The following is a 22,607-nucleotide window of genomic DNA, read 5'->3' as shown; positions in this document are numbered from 1 at the left end:
ATTGAATGAGTTGTGGGTCAATTCTGAATCGACTCTAGCATCGTGTTATATGGGTAATAAGCAATTCTGGGAACGCTTCAGAGTTTCGAAATCGGTTTATTGAGCGACCCCGGGGTCTATAGGCCACGCCATGAATATCGGCAGAAGCTGCTGCTGATCTATCTCAGATGAATCTTGCACATCTTGTCAAATCTTGCTATTCCTTAACGCTGAATGCACCACTACGGTAGTGTCCTGTGACGACAGTACCATTGAGAAAACTCAAGTGAGCAAGATCGTATCTAACCGTTTCACCGTTTCACCATTTCAGTAACGGTTGCGGTTTGCGAATTAGATCAGCTACTAAGCTTGGGTAGTTGCTTCAGCGTGTCTACGTTCCACGCACTGGACCGCTCTATCGCTCTCTACTCTGCCACTCTAGATCTATCCTATCTGAGATCTTGAGTTAAGTTGTGCGGTTATCTCTCTCACAGAGTCCCTCGCCTAGAACCACTCATAACTGCACATCTCTTCTACCGGGATCATGTCTATCCCTTGTCTACGCTTCATTAAGCTTCCCGACAGGGATGCCTGGGTCCCCTCCTATGTCGTCAAGAAGAATGATGACCTGTCGGCCTTCTACATCCTCATCGAGTTCGGCCAGTGTTCTATCGCCTCCAAGCTGCTTGGAGACACGGTGAATCTACACACTATTGACAACAAGCCCCTCGTCGGTGCTTGGGTCAATGAGACCTTCAAGACTACGTGGAGAATGTCCTCCTCGACGGTCCCTCATGGCAAAGCTCTACAAAGTTCCACTACTCTGGAGCTCGAGGATATCTCGGAGGCCTTCATCAACAACATTGCTGATCCTACGGAGCCGCCACTTCCTCCTCAACAGCATTCCTTCCAAGCTACGGGTGAAGCATCAGCGTCCTCCTCATCTGGAGGAGTCTTTCCTTATCCGCCGATGCCATCTCACGCTCCACCCTATGTAGCTTCTGGTCCACATCCACATCAGCCTGTTATACCTCAGGGTTCTCACGCTAGCATTGGCCACGGTCCCGCGGTAAGCGAAGGTTCTCTACCAGCAGGCAGCACCAATCCCGTTACATATGGTGCCTCTGAAGGCCTTAACCAATATCAGCACGTCCCTTCCGCTGAAGGCCTTCCTCCCCATCACGTGGTATTACCTTCTGTCAACCAGGTCCTACCTTCTGCAGCTCCGATGGCTATGAACTACGGCTACCCTACCGGATACGGTGCTGGTTTTCCACTCCTACCTCCGGTCCCTCAGCCTCCTCCGGCCCTCGGTACTCATGGAGTCAACTTTGAGGTCCCGCAGTTCGCTCCCTTCTCTGGCAACAATGATGCTATTGACAGCACCACTCGCCACTACGCCAAGCGTGAAGCCAACTCTGCTGATCTACCCAACAAGCGACAGTTCACCGGCTTCAACGACGACCGTGCAGTGGCTGATGTTATCAAGTCTGTCAACCATCTCTCGTGCTCTAATGGTTGGGGTGCTCTCGAGTACTACTTCTTCCTAACCAGACTCTTGGACGAGACTGTCAGCAGGGAGGTCAGACCTTTACCTCAGCAGACTCACAGTGCTTGCGCTCGTGAGGTCATGCGCATCTGCCAGCTTCTCTCCCAGTTACACAAATCCAGTGACACGGACTACATCAGGAAGCTCGTCAAGTGGAACAGCCTTTACATGGGTGATCGCCAACAACTTGGTGACTACTTGAAGGCCTTCGACTCTATCCGCCTCGACATCGAGCGTCAGCAAGGTTATCCTTTCGAGGACCGGTTCCTCGCGTCCAAGCTGACTGCCAGCCTCCGAGGCGCTCATCATGAAGCTGCTCTCACGCGCATGAAGGCCTTAACCTACCGTCAACTTCTACATGAGCTCGTGGAACTTGACCGCCTTCGTCAACTATCTTCACACCAGCGTGGTAGATCTGACCCTTCTCAAGGCCGCAAGGATGACCCTCTCCCTAAGGTACCGCTCAACCAGATGACTGCCTCAACGTCTACAACGACAACCAACCAGTCGTCTACTCAGCAACCTACACAGGGCTCCAATGGTCATGGCAAGGGTTCTCACGATCGTCAACGGCGTCAGCGGCCGAAGCTTCGGTGTACCCGATGCATGGATGGTGATCCTAACTGCAAGGCTGGTGCCAGCTTCTGCCCTGCGCCGTCCCCTCTCAAGAAGGAAGGTAGGTGTCCCTACTGCAATAGGCCTTCTGTCAAGTGTACTGGTGTCTGTCCCAAGCGGGACTCGGTAAGGTGTGACCGCTGCTCACAACAGCATCATACTTCACACTGCCCTAACTCGCTGACCAAGTCTACTGACCCGACTCTCGACACCATGACTCTTTCCTTATCGGTTGAGTCCTTATCGTTCACCCCGCCTTCTTCAACGACAAATGGTCCTCTGAAGGCCTTCTGTTCTACCACACAGCCAACCACATCGCCACTTCCAGTAATCGCCAGTCCTGTTCTCAACCTCGACAACACTCTTCAGTCTCTCCGAGATATGCCATCATCCTTACGCAACGTGGAGTTCAACTTCCTCACGAAGGATGGTCGTTGTCCTGGTTTCACTGGGCTGCTGGACTCCGGCTCTCAGCTACTCGCTTGCTCCGACTCAGGCCTTCTTCGCCTTCAACAAGCCAATGTCGCTCTTGAGCCTACCGGTGTGACCTGTGTTGCTACTCTAGCGGTGTCCCGTCGGGTGAACTCGTGTCCCATCTACAAGATCACTTACTGTCATAAAGGCCTACGGGTTCAGACTTTCATTGCTCTTGTTCATGGCCTTGCTCGAGACTTCATCTTCAGCTGTGACGTTCTTCGCCGTGTACAAAATCCAGTTCTGTGGGTCTTCAATCCTTCTGGTGATCGCATCATCTCCCTCGTGGACACGACACCTCAAGTAGCTACTGCATGGAAGGCCTTCATCGACGCCGTGGACCTCTCTAGATCTGCACCTCCGGATGATCCTCCTAACAAGGTGGCTGTAGGCCTTAACTCCATCGACCTCGGTGACACACAACCTCCAACTGTCAACTTGGATGAGCACGAGTCTTGCTTCAACAAGGACTCCGTCATTCCCCTTCCTGTGGTCGACGACTTCTCCAACGTTGCTGACGACGACCTCACCAACGGCTCGGTTTCTACTTCCTTCATGCAGTTGCTCTTCTCAGAGCCTTGCCCCTTGGTGACTCTAGCCTCGCTGCCTGTCACGGACACCTTGGTGGTCTACTCCGATCCGGTGCCCTCCAAGCAGGTTTCTACTCCGTCGCCTCCTCCTCACAGGTTTGTACACCATCTCCGCTGGCGAACTGGTCACCGGCCTACCAACTCTCACATTCCCTTCCTCAAGCGGTCCTCTACTCTAGCCCATCAACTTCGCCGCAAGGGTCTCTTTGACGCTTACGATGCAGAGATACGTGGCTTCGTCCAGAAGGGTTATGTCAAGCCGGTGCCCCGAGAAGAAGTTCGCTTCTGGTTGCATCACTTTCCTGTTATCAAGAAGGGGTCCCAAGAAGGCTCTGTGAATCGAAGCTCAATGCGACTCAGGCCTGTCTTCGACGGTTCACCTCTCAGCAAGTTCATCGATGCCAGTCTGCCCGAAGGCCTTCATCAAGGAGTACCACAGAGTCTTGGACTCCTTCGCCGTTACGAGTACTTCGTGGCCCTCGACATCGTGCAGGCCTTCCTACAAATCGAGCTGCCTCTCGTCCATACCCCGGCATTTTGGCGGGATGAGAATAGTCGAGAATTCTCGTCAACATGCCGAACCGTTATTTTCTCTCGTTCTCGTCTCGCGAGATCTCGCGAAATTTCGCGGAATATTTCGTCAGGCGACGCACGTGTGCGCCAACAGGAAAACGAAAAATTGGCTCAACTGACATCGCTGCGCCATTAAGCCGAAATATCGCGCGCCGGAAAATGATATGACGCGCGTACAGTTATTCCCTTAGGTGCCGCATAGGCACAGGGATTTGGCCAAAAGTGGAGTATTAGGCTCAAGTTTCGAGCACCAAGTTACTAATTAGCTAGCCGTTATCACGTTCTAGACTTTTTTGCTCGTGTCGCGTTCTGTAGTCAGACTGAGTATCACAGACTTCCAATGAGGTCTTCCGTTGGTAGTGCGGATTCAATAAGAATCCACAAACTCTTTGGCGGCAAGTGGCATCCTGCTTACTACACACCAATTAATATATTCGTATATACTATGATAATAATGCTATAATATAATACTATCATCACAAATCACAGATTACAAATTACTATAGCACGGAATGTTTATCGCAGAGATTTGGTTAGAACTGCTGGATACTCCCGGAGACTACTGGAGACTCATGATCCGCGACGTGTGAGGTATTGTACGCCTTTGAGAACAAGGCCATTTAAAGCGCGGCAGGTCTCTGGTACAGTCGCTCTACATATAGCGGATGTATTTATATTTCGCACTGCGGTTTGCCGTCTGCGGGACATAAAAACATGGAATAGCACAAGAATGTCCGTTGGAGTGCCAAACTCACAGAGAGCAATTAGAACAATTCACAGAAGAGCTCATTAACAGCTGACTGCGAGATTCGGCGAGAATCCCGCGATATTCTCGCTTGTTCTCGCGATCCTGCACAGCTCACTATTCTCTCTCGTTCTCGTTCGCGAGACGAGAATAACGCGAGTCTCGACTTTCTCGAGACTCGCATGCCGGGATATGCTCTCGTCGAAGACCAGCGATGCCTCGGGTTCTTCTGGTGCAATCAGGCTTTTGTCTTTCAGCGAGTATGCTTCGGCATGCCTGACTCGCCCTTCGCGATGTCTGACTCTCTCGCCAAGGCCATGGTCGAAGCTGATGCTCCCACGAAGCACGTCCGCTGCCTTATGGACGACATCTCCGTTGGCTCTGATGATGCTCGCCATCTTACTGCCCTTCGTCGAGACATCACTCAGCGGTTGTCACATCGCATGTTCGAGACCAATGACAAGAAGGAGGTCAGCAACCTTCCCGACCAGATACCCAGTGATCCCCAACCATGTCTAGGTGTGCAATGGCATCCGAAGTGTGACTCTCTGTCTCTCAAGTCAGACCTTCGTCATAAGGCCTCAACGGTGACCACAGTCAAGCTTCTCAAGCGTTACGGCAACGGCTTCTACGACCCCCTTGGTTGGCATCTCGAGCTCTCTATGCAGCTCCGCCTCCTGTGCCGCCAAGCCAGGTCTAACGCCGACCCGCACACTGGTCACCTCCGCGCTGAGGACACCCAGGCTCTGGTCGCCTGGGAGAATCAATTGAAGGCCTTCGACCTAAGAGTCCCTCGACTTCTACGTCGACCAGGTGAAAATCACTGCAACTCTGTCTGTCTCTTCACAGACAGCAGTGACACCGCAGGCGCTGCTCTGTTGTACACCCTCCACGGCCAGCGTATTGCAGGTTCAGGGTATCTCCACCAACTCCAAGGACGTCGTACGGCCCCCAAGTTTGAGCTGGACACCTTGGCGTCTTCGCTGGAGTGGGCAGCGGCTATGCTTCAGGAGTCCAACGACCACTCTCCTGTCCATCATCTTCTGGTCTTCACTGACAGCAGTATCTCTATCTCTCGGCTACGTCAAGCTGACTCCCACCACTGGCGCCAACCGTTATCGGTCTGTCTTTTTCCAGCCCATCGACAACGTGGTGCGGACGGTTTCTGAGCCTGTCCACGACTCTGACACGCCCCTACCTGGGCCCCCAGAGTCTCATCAAGTTTCTGATGAGTCCATTCCTGACAAGGCTCCTAGCGTCGAGACCACCGTTAGCCCCCAAGTTGAAGCTGATTCTTCGAAGGCCTTAGCAAGTGCTCAGGACGACGCCCACGTCAACGACACTGCTCCAAGTGCTCTACCTTCGAAGGCCTTCACATCAACCACCGGCTCTTCAGCAGACGACACAGTCATTCACGAGCCTTCTTCGACCTCCTCTCGGCCAAGGACTAAACGGACTACTGTTCCACGCCGTACCGGTGACCCCCATCCTGAAGTGAAGAACTTCGCGTACATCAATTCTTCTGGTCGAGGTGGACTCCAATATGGAAGGGTTATCAGCGTTGACCAAGGCCTTTACCGACTGCAACTAGCAGACCGTTCTGCCGACGGAAACTCTCTACGCCTTCGCTCTGATATGGCCTCTTCTCCGACTGCCTATCTACTTCGTGTCCAAGGAGACTCTGACGACTTCCCCGACAACAAGACCGATTTCCGTCTGACTCGAGCGTCTGTCCGTTTCCTTGACAACCTCAAGATGACCAAGCGCTGACCGTCATTATTGATGATGATTATATTCTGTGATACCATTGTCTGCTCACTCCGGGCCCCCAGAACTGTCCTGTGACGACAGTACCTTTGAGTAAACTCAAGTGAGCAAGATCGTATCTAACCGTTTCACCGTTTCGCCATTTCAGTAACGGTCGCGGTTCGCGAATTAGATCAGCCACTAAGCTTGGGTAGTTGCTTCAGCGTGTCTACGTTCCACGCACTGGACCGCTCTATCGCTCTCTACTCTGCCACTCTAGATCTATCCTATCTGAGATCTTGAGTTAAGTTGTGCGGTTATCTCTCTCACAGAGTCCCTCGCCTAGAACCACTCATAACTGCAACGCAACGCAACGCAACGCAACGCAACGCCTATTACCGGGGCGTTACACGCCTGTTGGCGTATCGCCCTTACAACGACTGATGCACGCTAGAGTGGTAAAGAGCGGCAGCGAAATCCCCTGTCATGACAGAAATGAAAGAAGAAAGGTCAAAGAAAGACAAACGTGACCAGCGGACGAGTCTCCTAATCCCACACAGCACGAGTAGGAGTTACCTACAGAGGGAGATCACAGGTGAAGGTGGCTGGCTTTGGCAAGGGTGAGTGAAACTTGAAGCAGTTCCTTAGTGGAGTAGAGGAGCATGAAGAAGTACTTGTCTTCGAGGTTGGGTTGTACTGGTGTAGAAATGAAGGATGGCCGGAATCTGTTCAAACCTGGGCAATAAAGAAGGAGATGACGTACCGAATAGGCAGAATTGTTACATAGTGGACATAGGGCAGGGTGATAGAGGGGTAGAACACCTTGCCGAAGGCGGTAGATAAGGCATTGATCTACGCGGGGAAGAGAGTGAATAGGGTCGCGATGCCAAGCGTATGGCCCAGTCGCACAGTAGATCTCCCCCGGAATGGTGTACTGGAGCGTTGTTAGTGCCCTACATTTGTAGTGTTGTATTTTGGCTAACGCCCCACCTAGCGATTCTCGCGGGTATCGGGGAGGCATAGTCGATTGGGTCTTCGCCCTCATATCGACTTCATCATGCAATAAGAACCCAACGTGGGCCTTGATCCATTGTAGTCGTGTAGGGCCTGTCGACGGATCGTGACTGCTTGGGAGATCGGCTTGAAGAGAGACCACAGAAGAGAGGATAAACCACACGATAGACTTGTAGGGTGACGTTTGACACCAGCCTTGTTGTAGAAGGTTACATGTGCTTAGACTGTCCGTGCAAATAATGAGGGATCCTCGATGACGGAGTAGGGTAAGGAAGTCTGGAATCCGGGTAAGATCCAGGAGTGCATAACGCAACGCTTGCAGTTCAGCTTCAGTTGAAGACCAGATCTGGGGGCCTAGAGCTCCTTGCCCTTTTTTCGTAGAGTCTGAGAAAGCAGTAGTTGAGACCGGAGTTTTCCAGATAAGCGTCCACGCATAACTCGCCCTGTTTCCCCAAGCCTTAGACGCGATGTCCTGGTAGGATGCATCCACGAGTAAGACTAGCCGGCCAGATACGAGGTGTTCTGTAATAACTTCAGTAATAGCTGCTGAGTAGTCTGTGCGAGTAGCGGCCACGGGCACGTTCGGCAGGGAAGTCGATATTGTCAGCGGTGTTGTCCAGTTGCTAGGGTGAACTGGGCAGGCAGGCTCTGGACATGGCCTCGATGAGGCGTGGTAAAGGGATGACCAGACCGTAGCTGCCAGTTGGGCACTGGAACGTAGTAGACGAAGTACTGGGATTGAATGGACCTCGGAATACCATGTGGCGGCTGTACCGGTAGAAGTCGACAAAGTGGCAGCAGTCAAGACCGTAAATGGTGAATAATGCAGGCGAGCCAACTTATGAAATAATCGACTCAAGTAGGCATAGATGACCAAAGTCAAGGGTGGCTCGTCAGCTAACCGCAGACTCAAGCGTTTAGAGGCGTATATAGGACAGCCTAACATAGACTTAATAGCACAGGAATAACATCCTTCTACTAACTTCCACCGCTCTTGCGTCACCCCAAAGGCCCATGCTGAGCTACCCATTGTGAAGTTGTATTGTATATATTGCCTGTAAAGTTTTTTGTGAATCTTAGTAGGGGTTTGAAGTAGTAGAGAGATGGTTTTTGCCCGATGTTTCACGTTTTTCCGGATCTTCTCAATTTGTGGGCCCCAAGATAAGGTAGAGTCGAAGATAACCCCTAGTATGGTGATTTGATCTACTGGTTGAAGATGAAAGCCTTTCAGTAGGATTTGGTTAGGTCGAATAGTTCTACGCTTAGTTTTTGTGAAGTAGATAAGACGAGTCTTATCTTCTGCTAACTCCATTCCAACCGACTCTACCCAAGACTGGACCCGATTTAAGACTAGCTGGAGTTTGCAATCTACTTCGAATTGAGATGATCCGGAAGCCCAAAGGACAACATCATCTGCGTATGCAGCGAAGCCCGTTAGTGCCGGGTTTGGTGCAGTGCAGAGTCTGTCCAAGAGTTGTAAAAGGGGGTTTACGAATATTGCCCAGAGCACCGGCGCTAACACTGCCCCTTGGGGCAGGCCTTGAGATTGTTTACGCCACTCAGATCTTTCCTCATTGATGTCTACATAAAATTCTCTACCGCTGAGGAACGCACTAATCCATAGGATAAGTCGGGTGGTGACATTCGTGTGAAAGAGGCGACTACGCAAGACGGAAAGGTTCGTAGTATCATACGCTTTTCGCAAATCCAGACTCAAAAGCCCCACAATTTTATGTTGCGAGTGAAGAGAGGATTTGATCGAAGAGCTTACATAGGCAACCTCCTCCTCAACCCCTCGTGATCGTTGGAAGCCGAATTGGTGAGGATGAAGGGGCTGCGGGTTGGCCGTAGTTAAGAGCTCATGCTGTACTCGATTAAGCACCATAGATTCCGCCAGTCTAGCTACTATACTCGTCAGGGAGATCGGTCGAAAATTTTTGCAGGTGGATTCGTGCGACCTAGGGTTTTTTTTCAACACGATAATTTTAGCTGAACGCCACTGTCGAGGAATTTCAGACGTGGTATATGTCAAGTTTACTAGGCGCAGAATAGCTTTCAGCGCCAAGTCTGACGCATGAACGATAAACTTTGGATGAATATTATCGGGTCCAGGTGCTGAGGTTTTTTTTGCTTTATACAATACTGCTGCCAATTCCGACCAAGTAAAGGGGGTCTGTGGGTAGCTCTCAACATAGGTTCCAGAGCGACGCTGGCGAAGTAGAAGATTGCCTTGACGCTGCCAGTGATGGATCGAAGCAGTACTCAAACGAGATCGATAAATATCTCTACTTAAATAAAGTGAGTACAAATTTGCCGCTGCTGCCCCTCGTGCGTTGTCTATGACTGTCGTCGGCGTGGTCGTTTGCCCCACTCCTAAGGCCATAGCTCGAACTACCTTCCAGTCCTTTGTCGTGGCAAAGTCCAAAGTCGACGTAAATTTCTCCCAATGTTGCCGTTGTGCTGTTCGTATAGCAGCCTTGTACCTCCTACTGATAGAACAAAACTTCTCCTGCAGGATGTTGTGAGGTAAGAGGGCGGCAGTACGGCGATATAGGGCCCGTCGGATAGCATTCTTCTCAAGCCGGAGTTTGTTCAGCGAAGAGGTCCAGTACGGCTTATACAAATGTAGGCGACCACGGCTAATAGAGTGTGAGGCTGCTGCGGCAAAAGCACGGGATAGTTGGGAGTGGATCACATGAACTGAAGAAGACCAATCAATCGAAGCAATGTGTGAGTCTAGAGTTGAGCGAAAGGCGGTCCAATCCACAGTCTTGAAGTTCCACGTGCTCCGCTTGGCGGATCGACATGGCGGCTTGGTGAAGTGGGGAATGACACCAAGTGAGAGCTGGAGAGGGAGATGGTCAGAACCAGCGAGAGCATTTGTGAGGATGCACTTGTGGGCGGCGGGAGCTATATCTTTAGTGACCCCCATCACATCTATCGATGACATGGTTCCATTGTACCCCATGTAAGTTGGGGGTTCTTGGATATGATGAAGCAGCTTGTAGTTGTGAGAGTGGACCCAATGATAGAGCATAGTTCCGCGCTGGTCTGTCGCATGAGGGATCTGAGTACCCCACGCTGGGTGATGCCCATTGAAGTCTCCCAGAATAATAGAGTGTTGTGTGGGAATATGCGGGAGAGAGTCCTCTGGAATTCTAACAGAAGGACGAAAGTAGCAATTAATAATTGACAACGGTAATGGAGGATGTTGAGTATTATCAAGAACAACTGTGGCAAGTATACAGAATAAATCGTGTGAGTCATGATAAGTAATGGTATACAAATGATGGTAGGTAAGATCATCGCGGATTAGTGTGACCAGACCACCGCTGCGACGACCACGTGAAGACCGCTGAGATGTCCCCGGAGTCGATGCCGAAAGCAGATGGTCGACATGATATCCAGGGAAGCGTAGGTGGGCGGATTCGGTGTGGAATGTTTCTTGAAGGCAGACTACATGTGGCCGAGCAAGAGACAGGTAACGAGCCAATTCCAGCTTGCTGCCAAATAAGCCATTAATGTTGTAGGATACCACGGTAAAGCGATGGGGGCGCTTGCGATGCCGCCGGGGGGGCTGATGATGAGTGTGAAGGACCATACTGGAGAGGATGCGAGGAGAGTCGCAGAAAGAAAAGGAAGGAGGCAAGGGGAAGTCACCGCCACTCAGTCACCACCCGTTGGGTGATTGTCGAGTTCGGTATAAGCGGTCTAGCTTCGCATACTCCGAATGAGTATCACTCCCACGCCACGTTGAGGCGCTAGACCATATGGGAGACTCATAACTGCACATCTCTTAGAACTGTCCTGTGACGACAGTACCATTGAGAAAACTCAAGTGAGCAAGATTGTATCTAACCGTTTCACCGTTTCACCATTTCAGTAACGGTTGCGGTTTGCGAATTAGATCAGCTACTAAGCTTGGGTAGTTGCTTCAGCGTGTCTACGTTCCACGCACTGGACCGCTCTATCGCTCTCTACTCTGCCACTCTAGATCTATCCTATCTGAGATCTTGAGTTAAGTTGTGCGGTTATCTCTCTCACAGAGTCCCTCGCCTAGAACCACTCATAACTGCACAGTAGATCAAAGATCGTCGTCGTCAGTTGTTGAATTGAGTGTATGTATAAGGGGTCCAAGGTTGGTGGTGCTAAGTCCAGCACTGCTGGGGCTACTACTACTCCTCCGGCACCTATCGGGCTCACTGATGAGATACTCTCTAATATGGCTGTTGGTAAGGTCTTTAAGGATGCCACTAAGAGGGTAGTAGGTCTAGACAGGATCGTATGGTCCATAGGGTGTGTGTATTCAGGTTAATAGTATTGACTTTACATCTGATGGGAGGTACCTTATAGCAAGTAGTGATGATGAAAGTGTTAGTATATATGACACAGAAAAGGGCAAGGCCCACTACGACGACGACTAGGGTTCTACCTGAGGTCCTCCATGCAGGTGTTCGCCACAAGTTACTCTACTCCAGAAAATACGGCTGCGATAATATACAGTTTGTTCATAGTGGCACTAACTCGGCGCTCTGTTCGAGTCGGGTTGATTTCGATCGTAATAGTCGGGATGGCCGGTTAAGGAATGTAGTCGCAGTGTGGATACTCCCGTTTGGAATCTGTTGGATCTGAGATCATACAATAATGACCCCTTAAAGGCCTCTGATCGAGTTTTTGTTGGTATTGGCAGATTCGCTGAGGTATTGGGATCTATATGAGAACAAGTTCTTGCGGTATTTCAAAGGGCATACAGGGCCAGTGTCCTCTCTGAAGGTCCATCCGTAATAATAGCAGGCTCGTAGTGTGCATCGCAAAGTGAGGATCTCATTGTGAAAGGTACGAGGATCAATTCTTGTCAACATCTTTGAGTACAGCTAGTGGTGGTGATTCGACTTGTCTTATGTGGGACCTAAGAAAGGAAAGACCAGTAGCTCGGGTCTATAGTCAGGAACAAGTCACTAAGGGTAATACTTGGGGGCTTATGGGTGTGCATGGTCGTTGGCCCAGTGGTGGAGTAGGAATATATATTCGCTTCCCTCAAGAGTTTCCGCACTCCTTATAGGAGTTTAGATATGAATAACGGCAGAAGTGCTCAGAAACCAACAAGGACTTCCTCGAAATTTTTTCGTCGTCAACGTGTTCGTCATGTTCTTGTATTGCTACATGGTGCTGACCTATGTCACTGGGTCTTGCGAAAGAATAATTTTTCTAAGGGGTCACTGGGTCTTATCATAAGACTCTTATGAGGGGAACTACTCTCGAACGAATTTGAAAGTTCACTCTGGCGAACTGCTCGGACAGTCGTTGTTGTTGTCATTGCATCAGGTAGTTCTAGTGGCATTCTCGGTGGTCCATGTGCGACCTATGATACTCAAGGCTTGGTCTTTGCTGTATCGAGTTCTACACCAACAGGGGATGCTGGCAAGAAGCCCATCGCTAAAGTGCATATGTTTGACAATCGCCAATTTGATAGGGTAGTAGTAGTGATGGTCGGGAGGTTGCTCTTCACGTACTTTAGTTCTACGGAATGGAAATTTGTTTGGTATTCCTTTATGGGGTCTCTATTCGTGGTATTTCAGGGGGAGTTTGAGGCATTCGACTTGTCGCCATTTACGCAAGGAAGCCCTTTGAGGTCGATGCTATTCTCACCTTGTGGAAAGTACGTTATTGTTTGCATCGCTCCGCTAAGATTTGATTCCCGTTCAGATACCTTTTATGTTCGACAGCTGCGGGAGACCTGTTCGCCATAGACTCTTTTTCTGGGCGCTTGCGAGCGACTTATAAATTTGATGATCCCCACTTGCAGTCGGGGTCGCAAACGTGGAAGAGCTTGCCAGAGCGGGATGGGCTCAGGCCGACATTTTCGCCGGACGCGCGGTATGGACATATTTGGAATATTTCGGTTCATCGTGATTCAGTTACGTTCTCTGTGGAGTGCCTGGTGGTAGTATCTATGTATGGCCGACTCTCACCAAAGGGGCACAGGAACAGGCCATGAGTGAGGACCCTGTTAATGTGCAAGCCTGCGAGCCCAAGCCGGTCGCCATCCTAAAGGGCCATTCTGGATACCCTAGATGCGTTAAGTTCTCTCCGACGAGGTCGTTGATAGCATCGGCAGCTGCCGCAGTGGCGTTGTGGATACCAAAACAGTTCACGGCACCTATTGGGACGCAGACGGATCCGGTGGCGATAGCCAAGCAACAGGTGAGTGGAGAAATGCGGCTGCCGGGGATCGAACCGGGGACCTCAGGTTACTCTTGGTTACTGAGTGCAATCGTCGATGGAGTACGGTGTTCTTCCTTGTTGTTACCATTTCTTCTACTACGAATATCCCGACGTGAGACTAAGTTGTTGAGTTACAGTCTTCGGGTATATTGGCATCAGGGCGTGTTAGAAGTAGTGTTGGTTGCTGCACGCATGCACAAGGTCATATCTTTTCAGTGTAGTTTACTCATTTCCCGTAGCTATGTCGTACTCTGTTCTGGTAGCAGGTACGCCAGGTGTTGGGAAATCAACGTTTTCTAAGGAGTTGGGGTCTGCCATAGGATCATGTCGGGTTATAGAGCTTGGCAAGACTAGTACTTAATCTGAATCTTACCAAGTCTAACCTAAGATTCTTTTCCTTTAGTTGCAGCGGAGCATTTGTACAGCGAGTGGGATGACGACCATAACTGTAGCATATTCGATGAGGATGCTGTTGAGCAGCATCTCGAGAGCCTCGGAGTTTTCGGCAAGGAAAATGTCGTTATCGATTTTCACTCGCCGGATTTCCTCCCGCCTGAGTGGTAATAGTAGGGTGTAGCAGTGATGTGGATAAAACTAAATTGTAGAGGTGCATAGTGTAAATGGGTATCATTGGAACTGCAGCTCGAAATTAATGTCGTATCTGCGTTATTCGCAGAATGGGTGTATTCAACAGTGAGCTAGGTTTTTCGAAGGTATCGAAAACAGCTCGGCTGGAGCGTCTTGTGTAATCGCGAGAATAAGTTTACTATAGGAGGATGTTCTATCGTTTGGGAGAAGGGTTGTAGTACTCAAATCCAGCTGGAAATTGACTATGACATTTCAGGGAAATCACCATTGATTATGATATTAATTTGGTGTCCATTTTTCATGTAACATCGCCTGAGGAACATATTTTCTGTGTTTTCTCATCGATTTTTCACCGAGTTACGTGCAGTAGCTTTTAAGGTAGAGTTGGTTATTGTGATGGTATTACTGCTCAGGTTCGACTTGGTAGTGGTCCTAAGGTGTTCTACGGATGCTCTTTGGTCACGCCTGGAGCAACGTCATTACACGGAGGCGAAGATAAAGGAGAATGTTGAATGTGAAATATTCCAGACGGTATGCTACACTCCTCCCGGGTTCGATCCTCGGTGAGGGCATATTTACATCGTTGTAGATACTTGATGACTGTCGGGAGCACTTCGGGGAAGAGAAAGTGTTGGAATTTCAGAGCGTGTCTATAGACGATATTGCCACTAACGTACAGAGCGTCCTGGCTAAGCTCTCCTCCACTGCTAATAGTGTCCATTGAAAGCCCCTCCCCCTTTTCCTGGTCGTTACCTATCCCTGTTCCTTTGCTTGCTGTATACGTAGCTTCTATCGAGCTTGCTGTTGAGTCACGAACACGTCGAAGACACAGCGTTGTGATGATCCTGTTGAAGTGTGCATATCTAGTCGCCGTGTCCAGGGCTTCTAGAGTGAGGTCGGTGTATTCCACTTCGTACTGTTACTTACATTGTTACTCAGTAGAAGTACTGAATTCACTCTGATTTTGGGGAGCTTGCCGACATTGGGAATTATGTGGGCATGGTGGTCTTGGTAGCTGTCGTTGTGCTTCGTGTTACTTCTTCCGTCCTTGTTTGAGGATACCATGGTAGCTGTGCTGGAAGCCCCTTCAAAAGGCAGATCCCTATGGAGGAGGATCGTTGCTAGTGTGAAGAGATTCAATCGATCTCGAATTGATTATGCCCGTCTGGCTTGGCCCGTCGAGTGGGCTATATTCAAGAAGGGCGCCTGGTGAGTATGATACCTGTCTTCGCTATTATAGAGACTTTCTATCGTGTCTACTTCCTTGGTATGGCCTTGCATTTTGTAGTGTTTGCAGTCGTTTCGGACTGCTGTTAGAGCGATGGTATACACAACGACATGACGTTACTATTAGGATCTTTACTGTTGGCTGCTACTTGGTCGTATAGTTCAATTTCATGGCATTTAACTTTGCTTTCAGTGTGATACGATTGGTATTACGTTATGTCGCCTCGTTGTTATCATCAGGTGGGGTATATTATTCTTCATTATAACCCTCCTTATCCACAACTGGGTACACAACTGTGTCTACATGCTAGCTGGACAATATGGCGTGTGAGTAGTTGCTACCGCTGCTGCTGCTGATCAACAACGACTCTCAGGTATGGTCCATATGGTCGTCCTGGCAACCCTGTTGTGGACCTTCTATTTGAGCTCTTCGGCCCTGGGCCAGTGGACTGGACTGTAAGCTTTTGATGGATTGGAATTTCGTGGCGCGTGACGCTGCAGAAGTGCTCTTGTTTTTCAGCCGGCCCCTGGCGACGTCATCCTATACTGTACAATTGTGATGGGTGTTCTCTATGCTCTCCGGCCTCTACTTTTCCCCTTCCCTTTTCGTGAGGATATATGTGTTGGGAAATTATCGATCATGTGTTACTGTGGCTAGGCACGATGAATATACTCTGGCGTTGGGCAGTGGTGGCTAGTCTGGCAACTTATGCGAGATTGGCATCATTCATATTCACGGTAAGTCGGGATTAGTGTTGGAGGGATGTACGTTCGCTCTCCTCAGCTGAGCTCGGGAGCTTCCTCACTAATTATAGAAGTTTACAGCTGAGTTCGGGTACATAGAAGCATACAAAAACCAATGAGAAATTCCAAAATTTCCTCAGAATTTTATGTATATTCCCATTTTCCGGATGGTAGCACGCAAGCACAAGAGTATCTCTCCGTAGATCTTGCCTGGTCCAGCTGAGCATTGTTCTGAGGCAAACTTCAACCCACCGACTACGGCTGGCGAGGTGTTCAAACGTATTTTCGTTTCTGGAGGCTGCAGTGACCTTATATTCTCGGGACATATGCTCTACGTTATCAGCGTTACATGCGCATTGTGTAAGTGTATCGTTGCTGGAGGTCCACGGTTCGATCCCCGGACATGTCAACTTTAGTCCGTTACGGTGAACACTGGTCCATCAAATACTTTGCACTTGTACTCAATATACTACAGGGCTTCCTTATCATCGCGTCACGTCGACACAACACAGTGGATGTGGTATGTTCGCCTTTCTTGTTTATAGGTTTTCAGCATTCCTCATTATGTCAGGTTGTTGCTGCATACGCAGTGCCGTGCATATGGTGTACGTTCGCTTACTTTGTACGGTCCACATTTCCACCGTCAACAGACATTGCGTTGTATAGGTTCCTAATGATTTCGAAGTGGAGACCCCTCCAGAGATCACCGGTCAGCCACAAAATACAAGTCTTGATGCGGCGGTCACTGAAGCTAGCTGCTATGGTGACTCACCGGATTTACAGTCACCCACTCAAGGACGAGCAAGTGGCTCGACCGCAGTGTCAGATATTGAACTAGGCGTTGGAAGTGACATTCCGACTACTGCTATACCAAACCATACACCGCCATGATGATGATTATCGACGATTCAATGGCATTTTGTAAAGGACTTATAATATTAACAGATTTGTATTGCTACCTGTCGGGTGGCAAAAAGAAGGTTTTTCGCATCTTGGCGGCGTCTTGGCCAGTGTGCTGTTAGTGCGCCGTGAAGTGAACCTGCCTCATTCGTGGCATTATGTTCTATGAGTTATGTTACTCAGTATGTTCTTTCCTACTTTTCCTACTTATAGTCCTTGCACCTTCCTACATCAATAACAATATAATCAATAGTGTTCCTCGGTATACGGCTTTTTGAGTTCACGGCGATTCTACTACTTACTCTGTAGTGTGGTTGGAGATGGATGAGACCAAGAGGATATTTTAGGTTATTCACAGTAGGAGTGTAAATAACTCCTTAGTGTTTTAGGAGTGTCTCGATTGGGGCGAGCGAGAAATGCCTTTTTGCTAAGATTGAGATTCTCGGGCGCGCGCTATCTGAATGCAATTCCCTCTGAGGTCGACCATTACATAATCTATGAGCAGTCCTTCTCGGTATTGAGGGGAGGCCTCCACGCCTGGTGTTCGGCTCAGTATTGCTCTGGAGGTGAGCTCGATTCGAGTTACACGTGTGGGGGTCGCAGGTGATTTATGGTGTATGTAGCGATAGGGTAGTTTGACGAGGAATGGGTAGGGACACGGCAGTACATCGTAAGTCGGGTACTACTCAGCATCCTTCTTACTAGCATTTATTACAGCACAACGTATAGCCTTTGTAGGATCGATGAACTCTCCGGTTGATTTATTATTCATCGAGCAGTAGTAGTTTGGTCCTGCTGAGGGTAATGTAGACCAGTAGGTTATTAGATGTGGGGTATTCTGAATCGGAGAGTGAAGCCGACTCAGTAGCAGCGACTGGTGTTGGATAATGCACTTCATGAAGTTTTCCTTGTTTTTTCCGCCTAGCGTGATGATGATGGTAGTAGACTGGAACCCAGACAGTACGGAAGAGTGAATAGTAGTCCTATGTGCACTCCGTTATGGTTGGATATCGTGGGCGGCAGCAAAGGCCACACATTCAGTTCATAATTTTGATGTCCATTTGTTATTCTAAGGATGATGTTGACGAATTTCTGAAGTAAAGTTCGTCTTGAGGTTTTCACTGTAAACTGGCATTGGCTTGGGGTCGTCTTGTACGCCTCGGATGGGGTGATGGAAGAAGGCGTATATTCAATAGTTCGTTGGGTGTTCCACCCGTGATGCGAATAAAACATATTTCACGACCACTGCGTAACACCGCGAATATCGGGGTTTTCACAGAGTATTACGCCACTTCACGTAAGACAGTGGATTCAGCTCCATTAGTTAGAGTAGGTTCTATTGCTTGGCCTTAGCTATTGTGTTACTACCCTATGTCGCCACCCGACTTGACAGTTTTAGTGACAACTATGGAAACCGGGAGAGGTCTGATGACGAATGGTACTGATAAAGACGTACCAGAACTGGTGCCTCTTCCTGTGACGGTGAAAGCCGATGTTCGAGAGGAAGGGACTCGGCCGGAGTGCATGAGGACTTCAAGATCGGATCGGATAAAGGCAATTTGGCGGGTTAGAATTGATTATATCAAAGAGGCATGGCCGTTGGAGTTGAAGGGCGGAGCGTGGTAGGGTTTTTCGATAAGATAGTCGTGCGTGAGGTTCCGGGCAGGTGGGGTATCGTATGGTTCGGATTGACATTAATAGTGCATAACTGGGTGCACAATATGGCCTATTATTATGCTGCGAAATACCACGTGTAAGTTTAGCGGAGCGAAGCAGTAGAGATTCTCATGCTTTGGTCAGTTACGGTCCATATAAGGGGTCGAAAAATCCCATTCATGATTTCCCATTTGAATGGTTTGGCCCTGGTCTTGCCAATTCGGCGGTAGTATGATGCCTGTTTTCTGGTGGTTATTATTATTGCTGTTCTCGACGATTCAGGTTGCTCCTGGTGACATAACCAACTACTTCAGTTTGATGTTGGGACTTGGTTATGTTCTCCGACCACTATTCTTCAGATTTCCTCATCGTAAGGAGGGTCTGCTTCGCTCCGCCTATTTTTGTTATTTTCAGGCGCTATGAATATGCTGTGGCGGTGGGGAATGGTAGGTAGTTTGGCAACGTATGCTCGGCTAGCAACGTTCATGGTCACAGTGAGTGAACAGTGTCGCCTGTGGGAGGGGGGCAGTGAGTTTATTGTTTTGCAGTTACTGCCAGGCTCGGCGGAACACTGCGCAGAGAATGAGTTCAATCCACCGAAGGACTGGGGGGTTATTCTGACTAGACTTTTCACTTCGGGAGGCTGTAGTGATCTGATATTCTCGGGTCATATGATGTACACGATTATCGTTACATGTGGAATATGTGAGAAAAATGCAGTATGTGCGGTTCGAACCGGGGATCATTTTCAGTCCGATATAGTTGCAACAAGTACCTCAAGATATTTGTGCTCTTGCTTACCATCCTGCAAGCCTTCCTTATTGTGGCCTCTCGATCGCATTATAGTGTTGATGTGGTAGGAAGTTCACGGAGTTGTCCAAACTTAATACTACTACTCCTGTCCAGGTGGTCGCAGCCTATACAGTACCGTGCATATGGGTGACCTTTGCTCACTTCGTAAGCTCGTATAACTGCACATAAGTGATCGTTATGATGGTGAGGCGTGGTCAGGTTCCCAACGACTTCCGAACAGTCGGTAAGTCAATCTCATCTCCTGGAGTATCTGATGACGACGAGGAGTACCCGAGGACAGTGCCGTCTTCTGGCACTGCCAAAAGCGGCAAGCCTCGAAAGATTTCCTCGGTCAGCACAAGGACGTCTCCTGATTGGGTAGGCGATTTAGAACTGGGCGAGTTCCCGTCATGTGAAGGTAAGTAGTTCATGGTGTTGTTGAGTATTGGAGAATTTCCCTCTCAGGTGCATGAGTTCCGTCGAACAGTCTATAATTGATTTTAATCGATAACATTCTACAACATCTGCGGTATGAATTTTACGTATTTTATATTCCACCTTGGTACCGCACAAGGTCAATGTTGATGATACCTGACCTGCTTTGATAACAGTGAGGTAGTGCTGACGACAGCGCCGCCCAGTTTGCTAATGCATCTATTCTTACTGCCCTATTGGGCGTAGGAGCTCGAATGGTGTGATTAACGCTATCGAGTGGTATTATTTTTAATCTCATCTTCCGCCGTTAATGACGACCCTCATGACTGATGTGATGATGTTGAGCATATTCCAGTTGTATTGGGTTCACACTGAGTAGGGGGGAAATGGTGTTGCTGAAGGCTATCTTGGATCGGCAAGGTTGAGCATTCTGGAAAAAAGCCTTGTTGACGATATCTTGCGCGGTCGGGGCGTGCGCTAATGCGGTTGTTGTGGCTCATCTCGCGCGATGAATGTTGGAGTCTATTGATAATAGACAAAGTCGATTATCTACCACTTGGTCTTTCATTGTCTGTTTATTTGCTACGACCAACCTACACTGTCGTTATTGGATTTTGAATGCGAGATTTGCGAGGCTCAGGAATTTGAAAAATGTTGTACTTACTTGTGAGTGTTTTCGCAAAAATCACGCGGCCAAAGCATTGGAGTGTTGATGTTGGAAAATGTCGAACGGGTTTAGTATTTCACCATCATTATGAACGATACTCAGAAGGAGACAGTGGTGGTCAAGTTGGACTCAGAAGCTGATGACGAGTTGACATTCTGGCCTGTCAATGGGGGAGTACAGGAGTTGAAAGGGAAGACCCTTATTGTGGCTTGTGGCAGCTTTGCATCGATTGAGGGGCTGGCCTGTGATTACATAATTGAAGCCTTGAAGGTAGCATAAAATTTCTGGGCACCTTGGTTGAATTTCGTTCCGGCTCTTCAGCTCAGCCCGGTGGGAGTATTCACTTCGACGTATATAGAAGCCTTGGTGCAAACGCTGGATGGTGGGAGAACGATTGCTACTGGTATGGAACTGTACGGTGGGGAAGACTCCGCTTACATGGTGGGTGAGCACAGATATATGAGCATGGGCTAACTCGTCTTTGGCAGGTACTTCAACTCCGTAGTTCATATCGGAAAAAGGGACTGTTGGGGCGAGCGCTGTCCCGATGGATCACCAGCGCTGGCTTCTCGAGGGTCCTGGGGGTGTCTAGTATGAGCAGCCACGTACAAGACGACAGCGACTTGGAGGTGGATACGCCTTTGAGAGGATTCAGGACCGAAAATACGTCATTCGGGGTGGGTGAATTCAGAAGGCAACCGCGAGGGTTTCAGCGTCTTTTTCGATTCAGTTGCCGGTAGTGGATAAGAATCGTATTATTGGTGGTGGTCTTATTACAAGGCTTGATGAGGACATACCTGGGCTGCTGTGCTTTGCCAAGGGAACTGATGTTGAGAAGTTACCCCTCGCTCGGATCATGGCGAACTTCTTACTCACTAACGTGAGATCGCGTGGGGAATCACCAGGGGTCTTGTAGAGTTACCTTTGATCAGGTATGTGGCTTGCCTGAGGCTCCGACTGACCTGCGACCAGCGTCGTGGCTTGCCATACAGCAAGCGAGCGGATATGGGAGGTATGATGACGAGGAGGATCTCCGTAGGATGTGGGCTTGAGTTTCTGACCTTGCTCTAGTCTCGTGTGGTTAATGGGTAGTGTTGGCGGTGGCGTGGTAGGATAGAATATCATGTATGGGATTCATCTCATCAACAAGTCATTGTCGGCGGATGGTAGAGGAAGAGATGGGAATGTCCTCCTAGATCAAGGGTAGTAAGGGAGTGGGGGTCTTGCTATGATGTAGCGCTAGAGAAAGGCCCAACTAGTCTCCGAAGAGTATAGGAGGAATTATAACTCGGCGTATGGTGTTGGTCGTAGTGCGTCGAGAAGGATAGTGGTCTTGGCATAGTGGTGCAATCTCCTACTGTATAGTGGTAGAGGGAAACGCTATGGAAAGAAAACAACGCAATGCGAAGTGGAGACGATCCAAAGAGTCGTGTTGTGAGATGGTCCTGTTTGATCGCGTTTTGAATAGAGGTGTCCTGTAGTGTGAATGGCAATGGGAACTATCGTGGTTAGGGAAACTCGAAGGCGTTCTAGTGACATTCTAATTGAATCCATTCATTGACAATGGAGAGTTTCGCTGGTTTGAGGAGCTATTCCTGTTGGGGGGCGGCCTTGGTGAGTATTCAGATTCCGAGGGGGTAAACAGAATACACAGAAGACACTTCCGCATATTGGGCGTCCATGTGGTGGGGTCGATGGGCACATCAATACGACTTCCTTACGCCTGGGGAAAGCCAATGTAGTAGAGGAGGGAGTAGGAGGAGGAGGTTGAGCCTTGTTGCTTCAGAGTGATGAAGTGTGGAATTACTCGTTCACTCGTCCAAACGAGGATTTCGTCCACCTCAAGAAGAAGTCGACTTGTGATGCGTTGAAAGTATCGGAAGTGGCATGCAGAGTTGGACGGGAGCTGGCGGAGGCTACCGAGTTGAGTAGAATTCGGAAGGAAAAAACTGGCGGTTTCGACTAGTGAGTGAATTCGCTGGAACCTCCGAAAGGTATGTTGGAGTTCAGCGCTCCTACGAGACTGGTGGAGATGATCCCTTGGAGTGCTTCCATTGACATGGTCACAGGCGAGTGGAAAGGAAAGCA

At 49.2% G+C, this 22,607-nt stretch overlaps 5 protein-coding genes across 5 annotated transcripts; all 5 read left to right on the top strand.

The window, feature by feature from the left end:
- Positions 1 to 523: 523 nt before the first annotated feature.
- On the top strand, positions 524 to 4,046 carry Pmar_PMAR006158 (hypothetical protein; the record flags this gene model as incomplete). Its single annotated transcript, XM_002774525.1, has 2 exons — positions 524 to 3,637; positions 3,972 to 4,046. The coding sequence occupies 2 exons, from the start codon at positions 524 to 526 to the stop codon at positions 4,044 to 4,046; spliced, it is 3,189 nt and encodes a 1,062-aa protein (XP_002774571.1).
- A 751-nt stretch (positions 4,047 to 4,797) lies between these two features.
- Pmar_PMAR006157 (hypothetical protein) lies at positions 4,798 to 6,295 on the top strand (the record flags this gene model as incomplete). The annotated part of the gene is made up of 3 exons (XM_002774524.1): positions 4,798 to 5,338; positions 5,375 to 5,425; positions 5,589 to 6,295. 3 exons carry the CDS (start codon positions 4,798 to 4,800, stop codon positions 6,293 to 6,295), a joined length of 1,299 nt encoding a protein of 432 aa, XP_002774570.1.
- Positions 6,296 to 11,405: 5,110 nt separating this feature from the next.
- Pmar_PMAR006156 (hypothetical protein) lies at positions 11,406 to 14,822 on the top strand (the record flags this gene model as incomplete). The annotated part of the gene is made up of 12 exons (XM_002774523.1): positions 11,406 to 11,546; positions 11,596 to 11,641; positions 11,976 to 12,066; positions 12,122 to 12,249; positions 12,611 to 12,759; positions 12,865 to 12,944; positions 12,992 to 13,162; positions 13,204 to 13,489; positions 13,812 to 13,863; positions 13,914 to 14,070; positions 14,512 to 14,629; positions 14,688 to 14,822. The coding sequence occupies 12 exons, from the start codon at positions 11,406 to 11,408 to the stop codon at positions 14,820 to 14,822; spliced, it is 1,554 nt and encodes a 517-aa protein (XP_002774569.1).
- Positions 14,823 to 15,161: 339 nt separating this feature from the next.
- Pmar_PMAR006155 (conserved hypothetical protein) lies at positions 15,162 to 19,915 on the top strand (the record flags this gene model as incomplete). The annotated part of the gene is made up of 9 exons (XM_002774522.1): positions 15,162 to 15,307; positions 15,566 to 15,652; positions 15,700 to 15,781; positions 15,846 to 15,933; positions 15,984 to 16,063; positions 16,273 to 16,429; positions 19,378 to 19,481; positions 19,637 to 19,795; positions 19,883 to 19,915. 9 exons carry the CDS (start codon positions 15,162 to 15,164, stop codon positions 19,913 to 19,915), a joined length of 936 nt encoding a protein of 311 aa, XP_002774568.1.
- A 674-nt stretch (positions 19,916 to 20,589) lies between these two features.
- On the top strand, positions 20,590 to 21,571 carry Pmar_PMAR006152 (hypothetical protein; the record flags this gene model as incomplete). The annotated part of the gene is made up of 5 exons (XM_002774521.1): positions 20,590 to 20,789; positions 20,841 to 20,960; positions 21,008 to 21,196; positions 21,250 to 21,399; positions 21,452 to 21,571. The coding sequence occupies exons 1-5, from the start codon at positions 20,607 to 20,609 to the stop codon at positions 21,569 to 21,571; spliced, it is 762 nt and encodes a 253-aa protein (XP_002774567.1). The 5' UTR covers positions 20,590 to 20,606.
- Between the last annotated feature and the right edge of the window lie 1,036 nt (positions 21,572 to 22,607).

The sequence above is a fragment of the Perkinsus marinus genome (assembly GCF_000006405.1).
Source record: "Perkinsus marinus ATCC 50983 genomic scaffold scf_1104296958234, whole genome shotgun sequence".
In the NCBI taxonomy this organism is placed as follows: Eukaryota; Perkinsozoa; order Perkinsida; family Perkinsidae; genus Perkinsus; species Perkinsus marinus.
The sequence above is the reverse complement of the archived record's forward strand: the minus strand, read 5'-3'. Positions and strand labels throughout refer to the sequence as shown.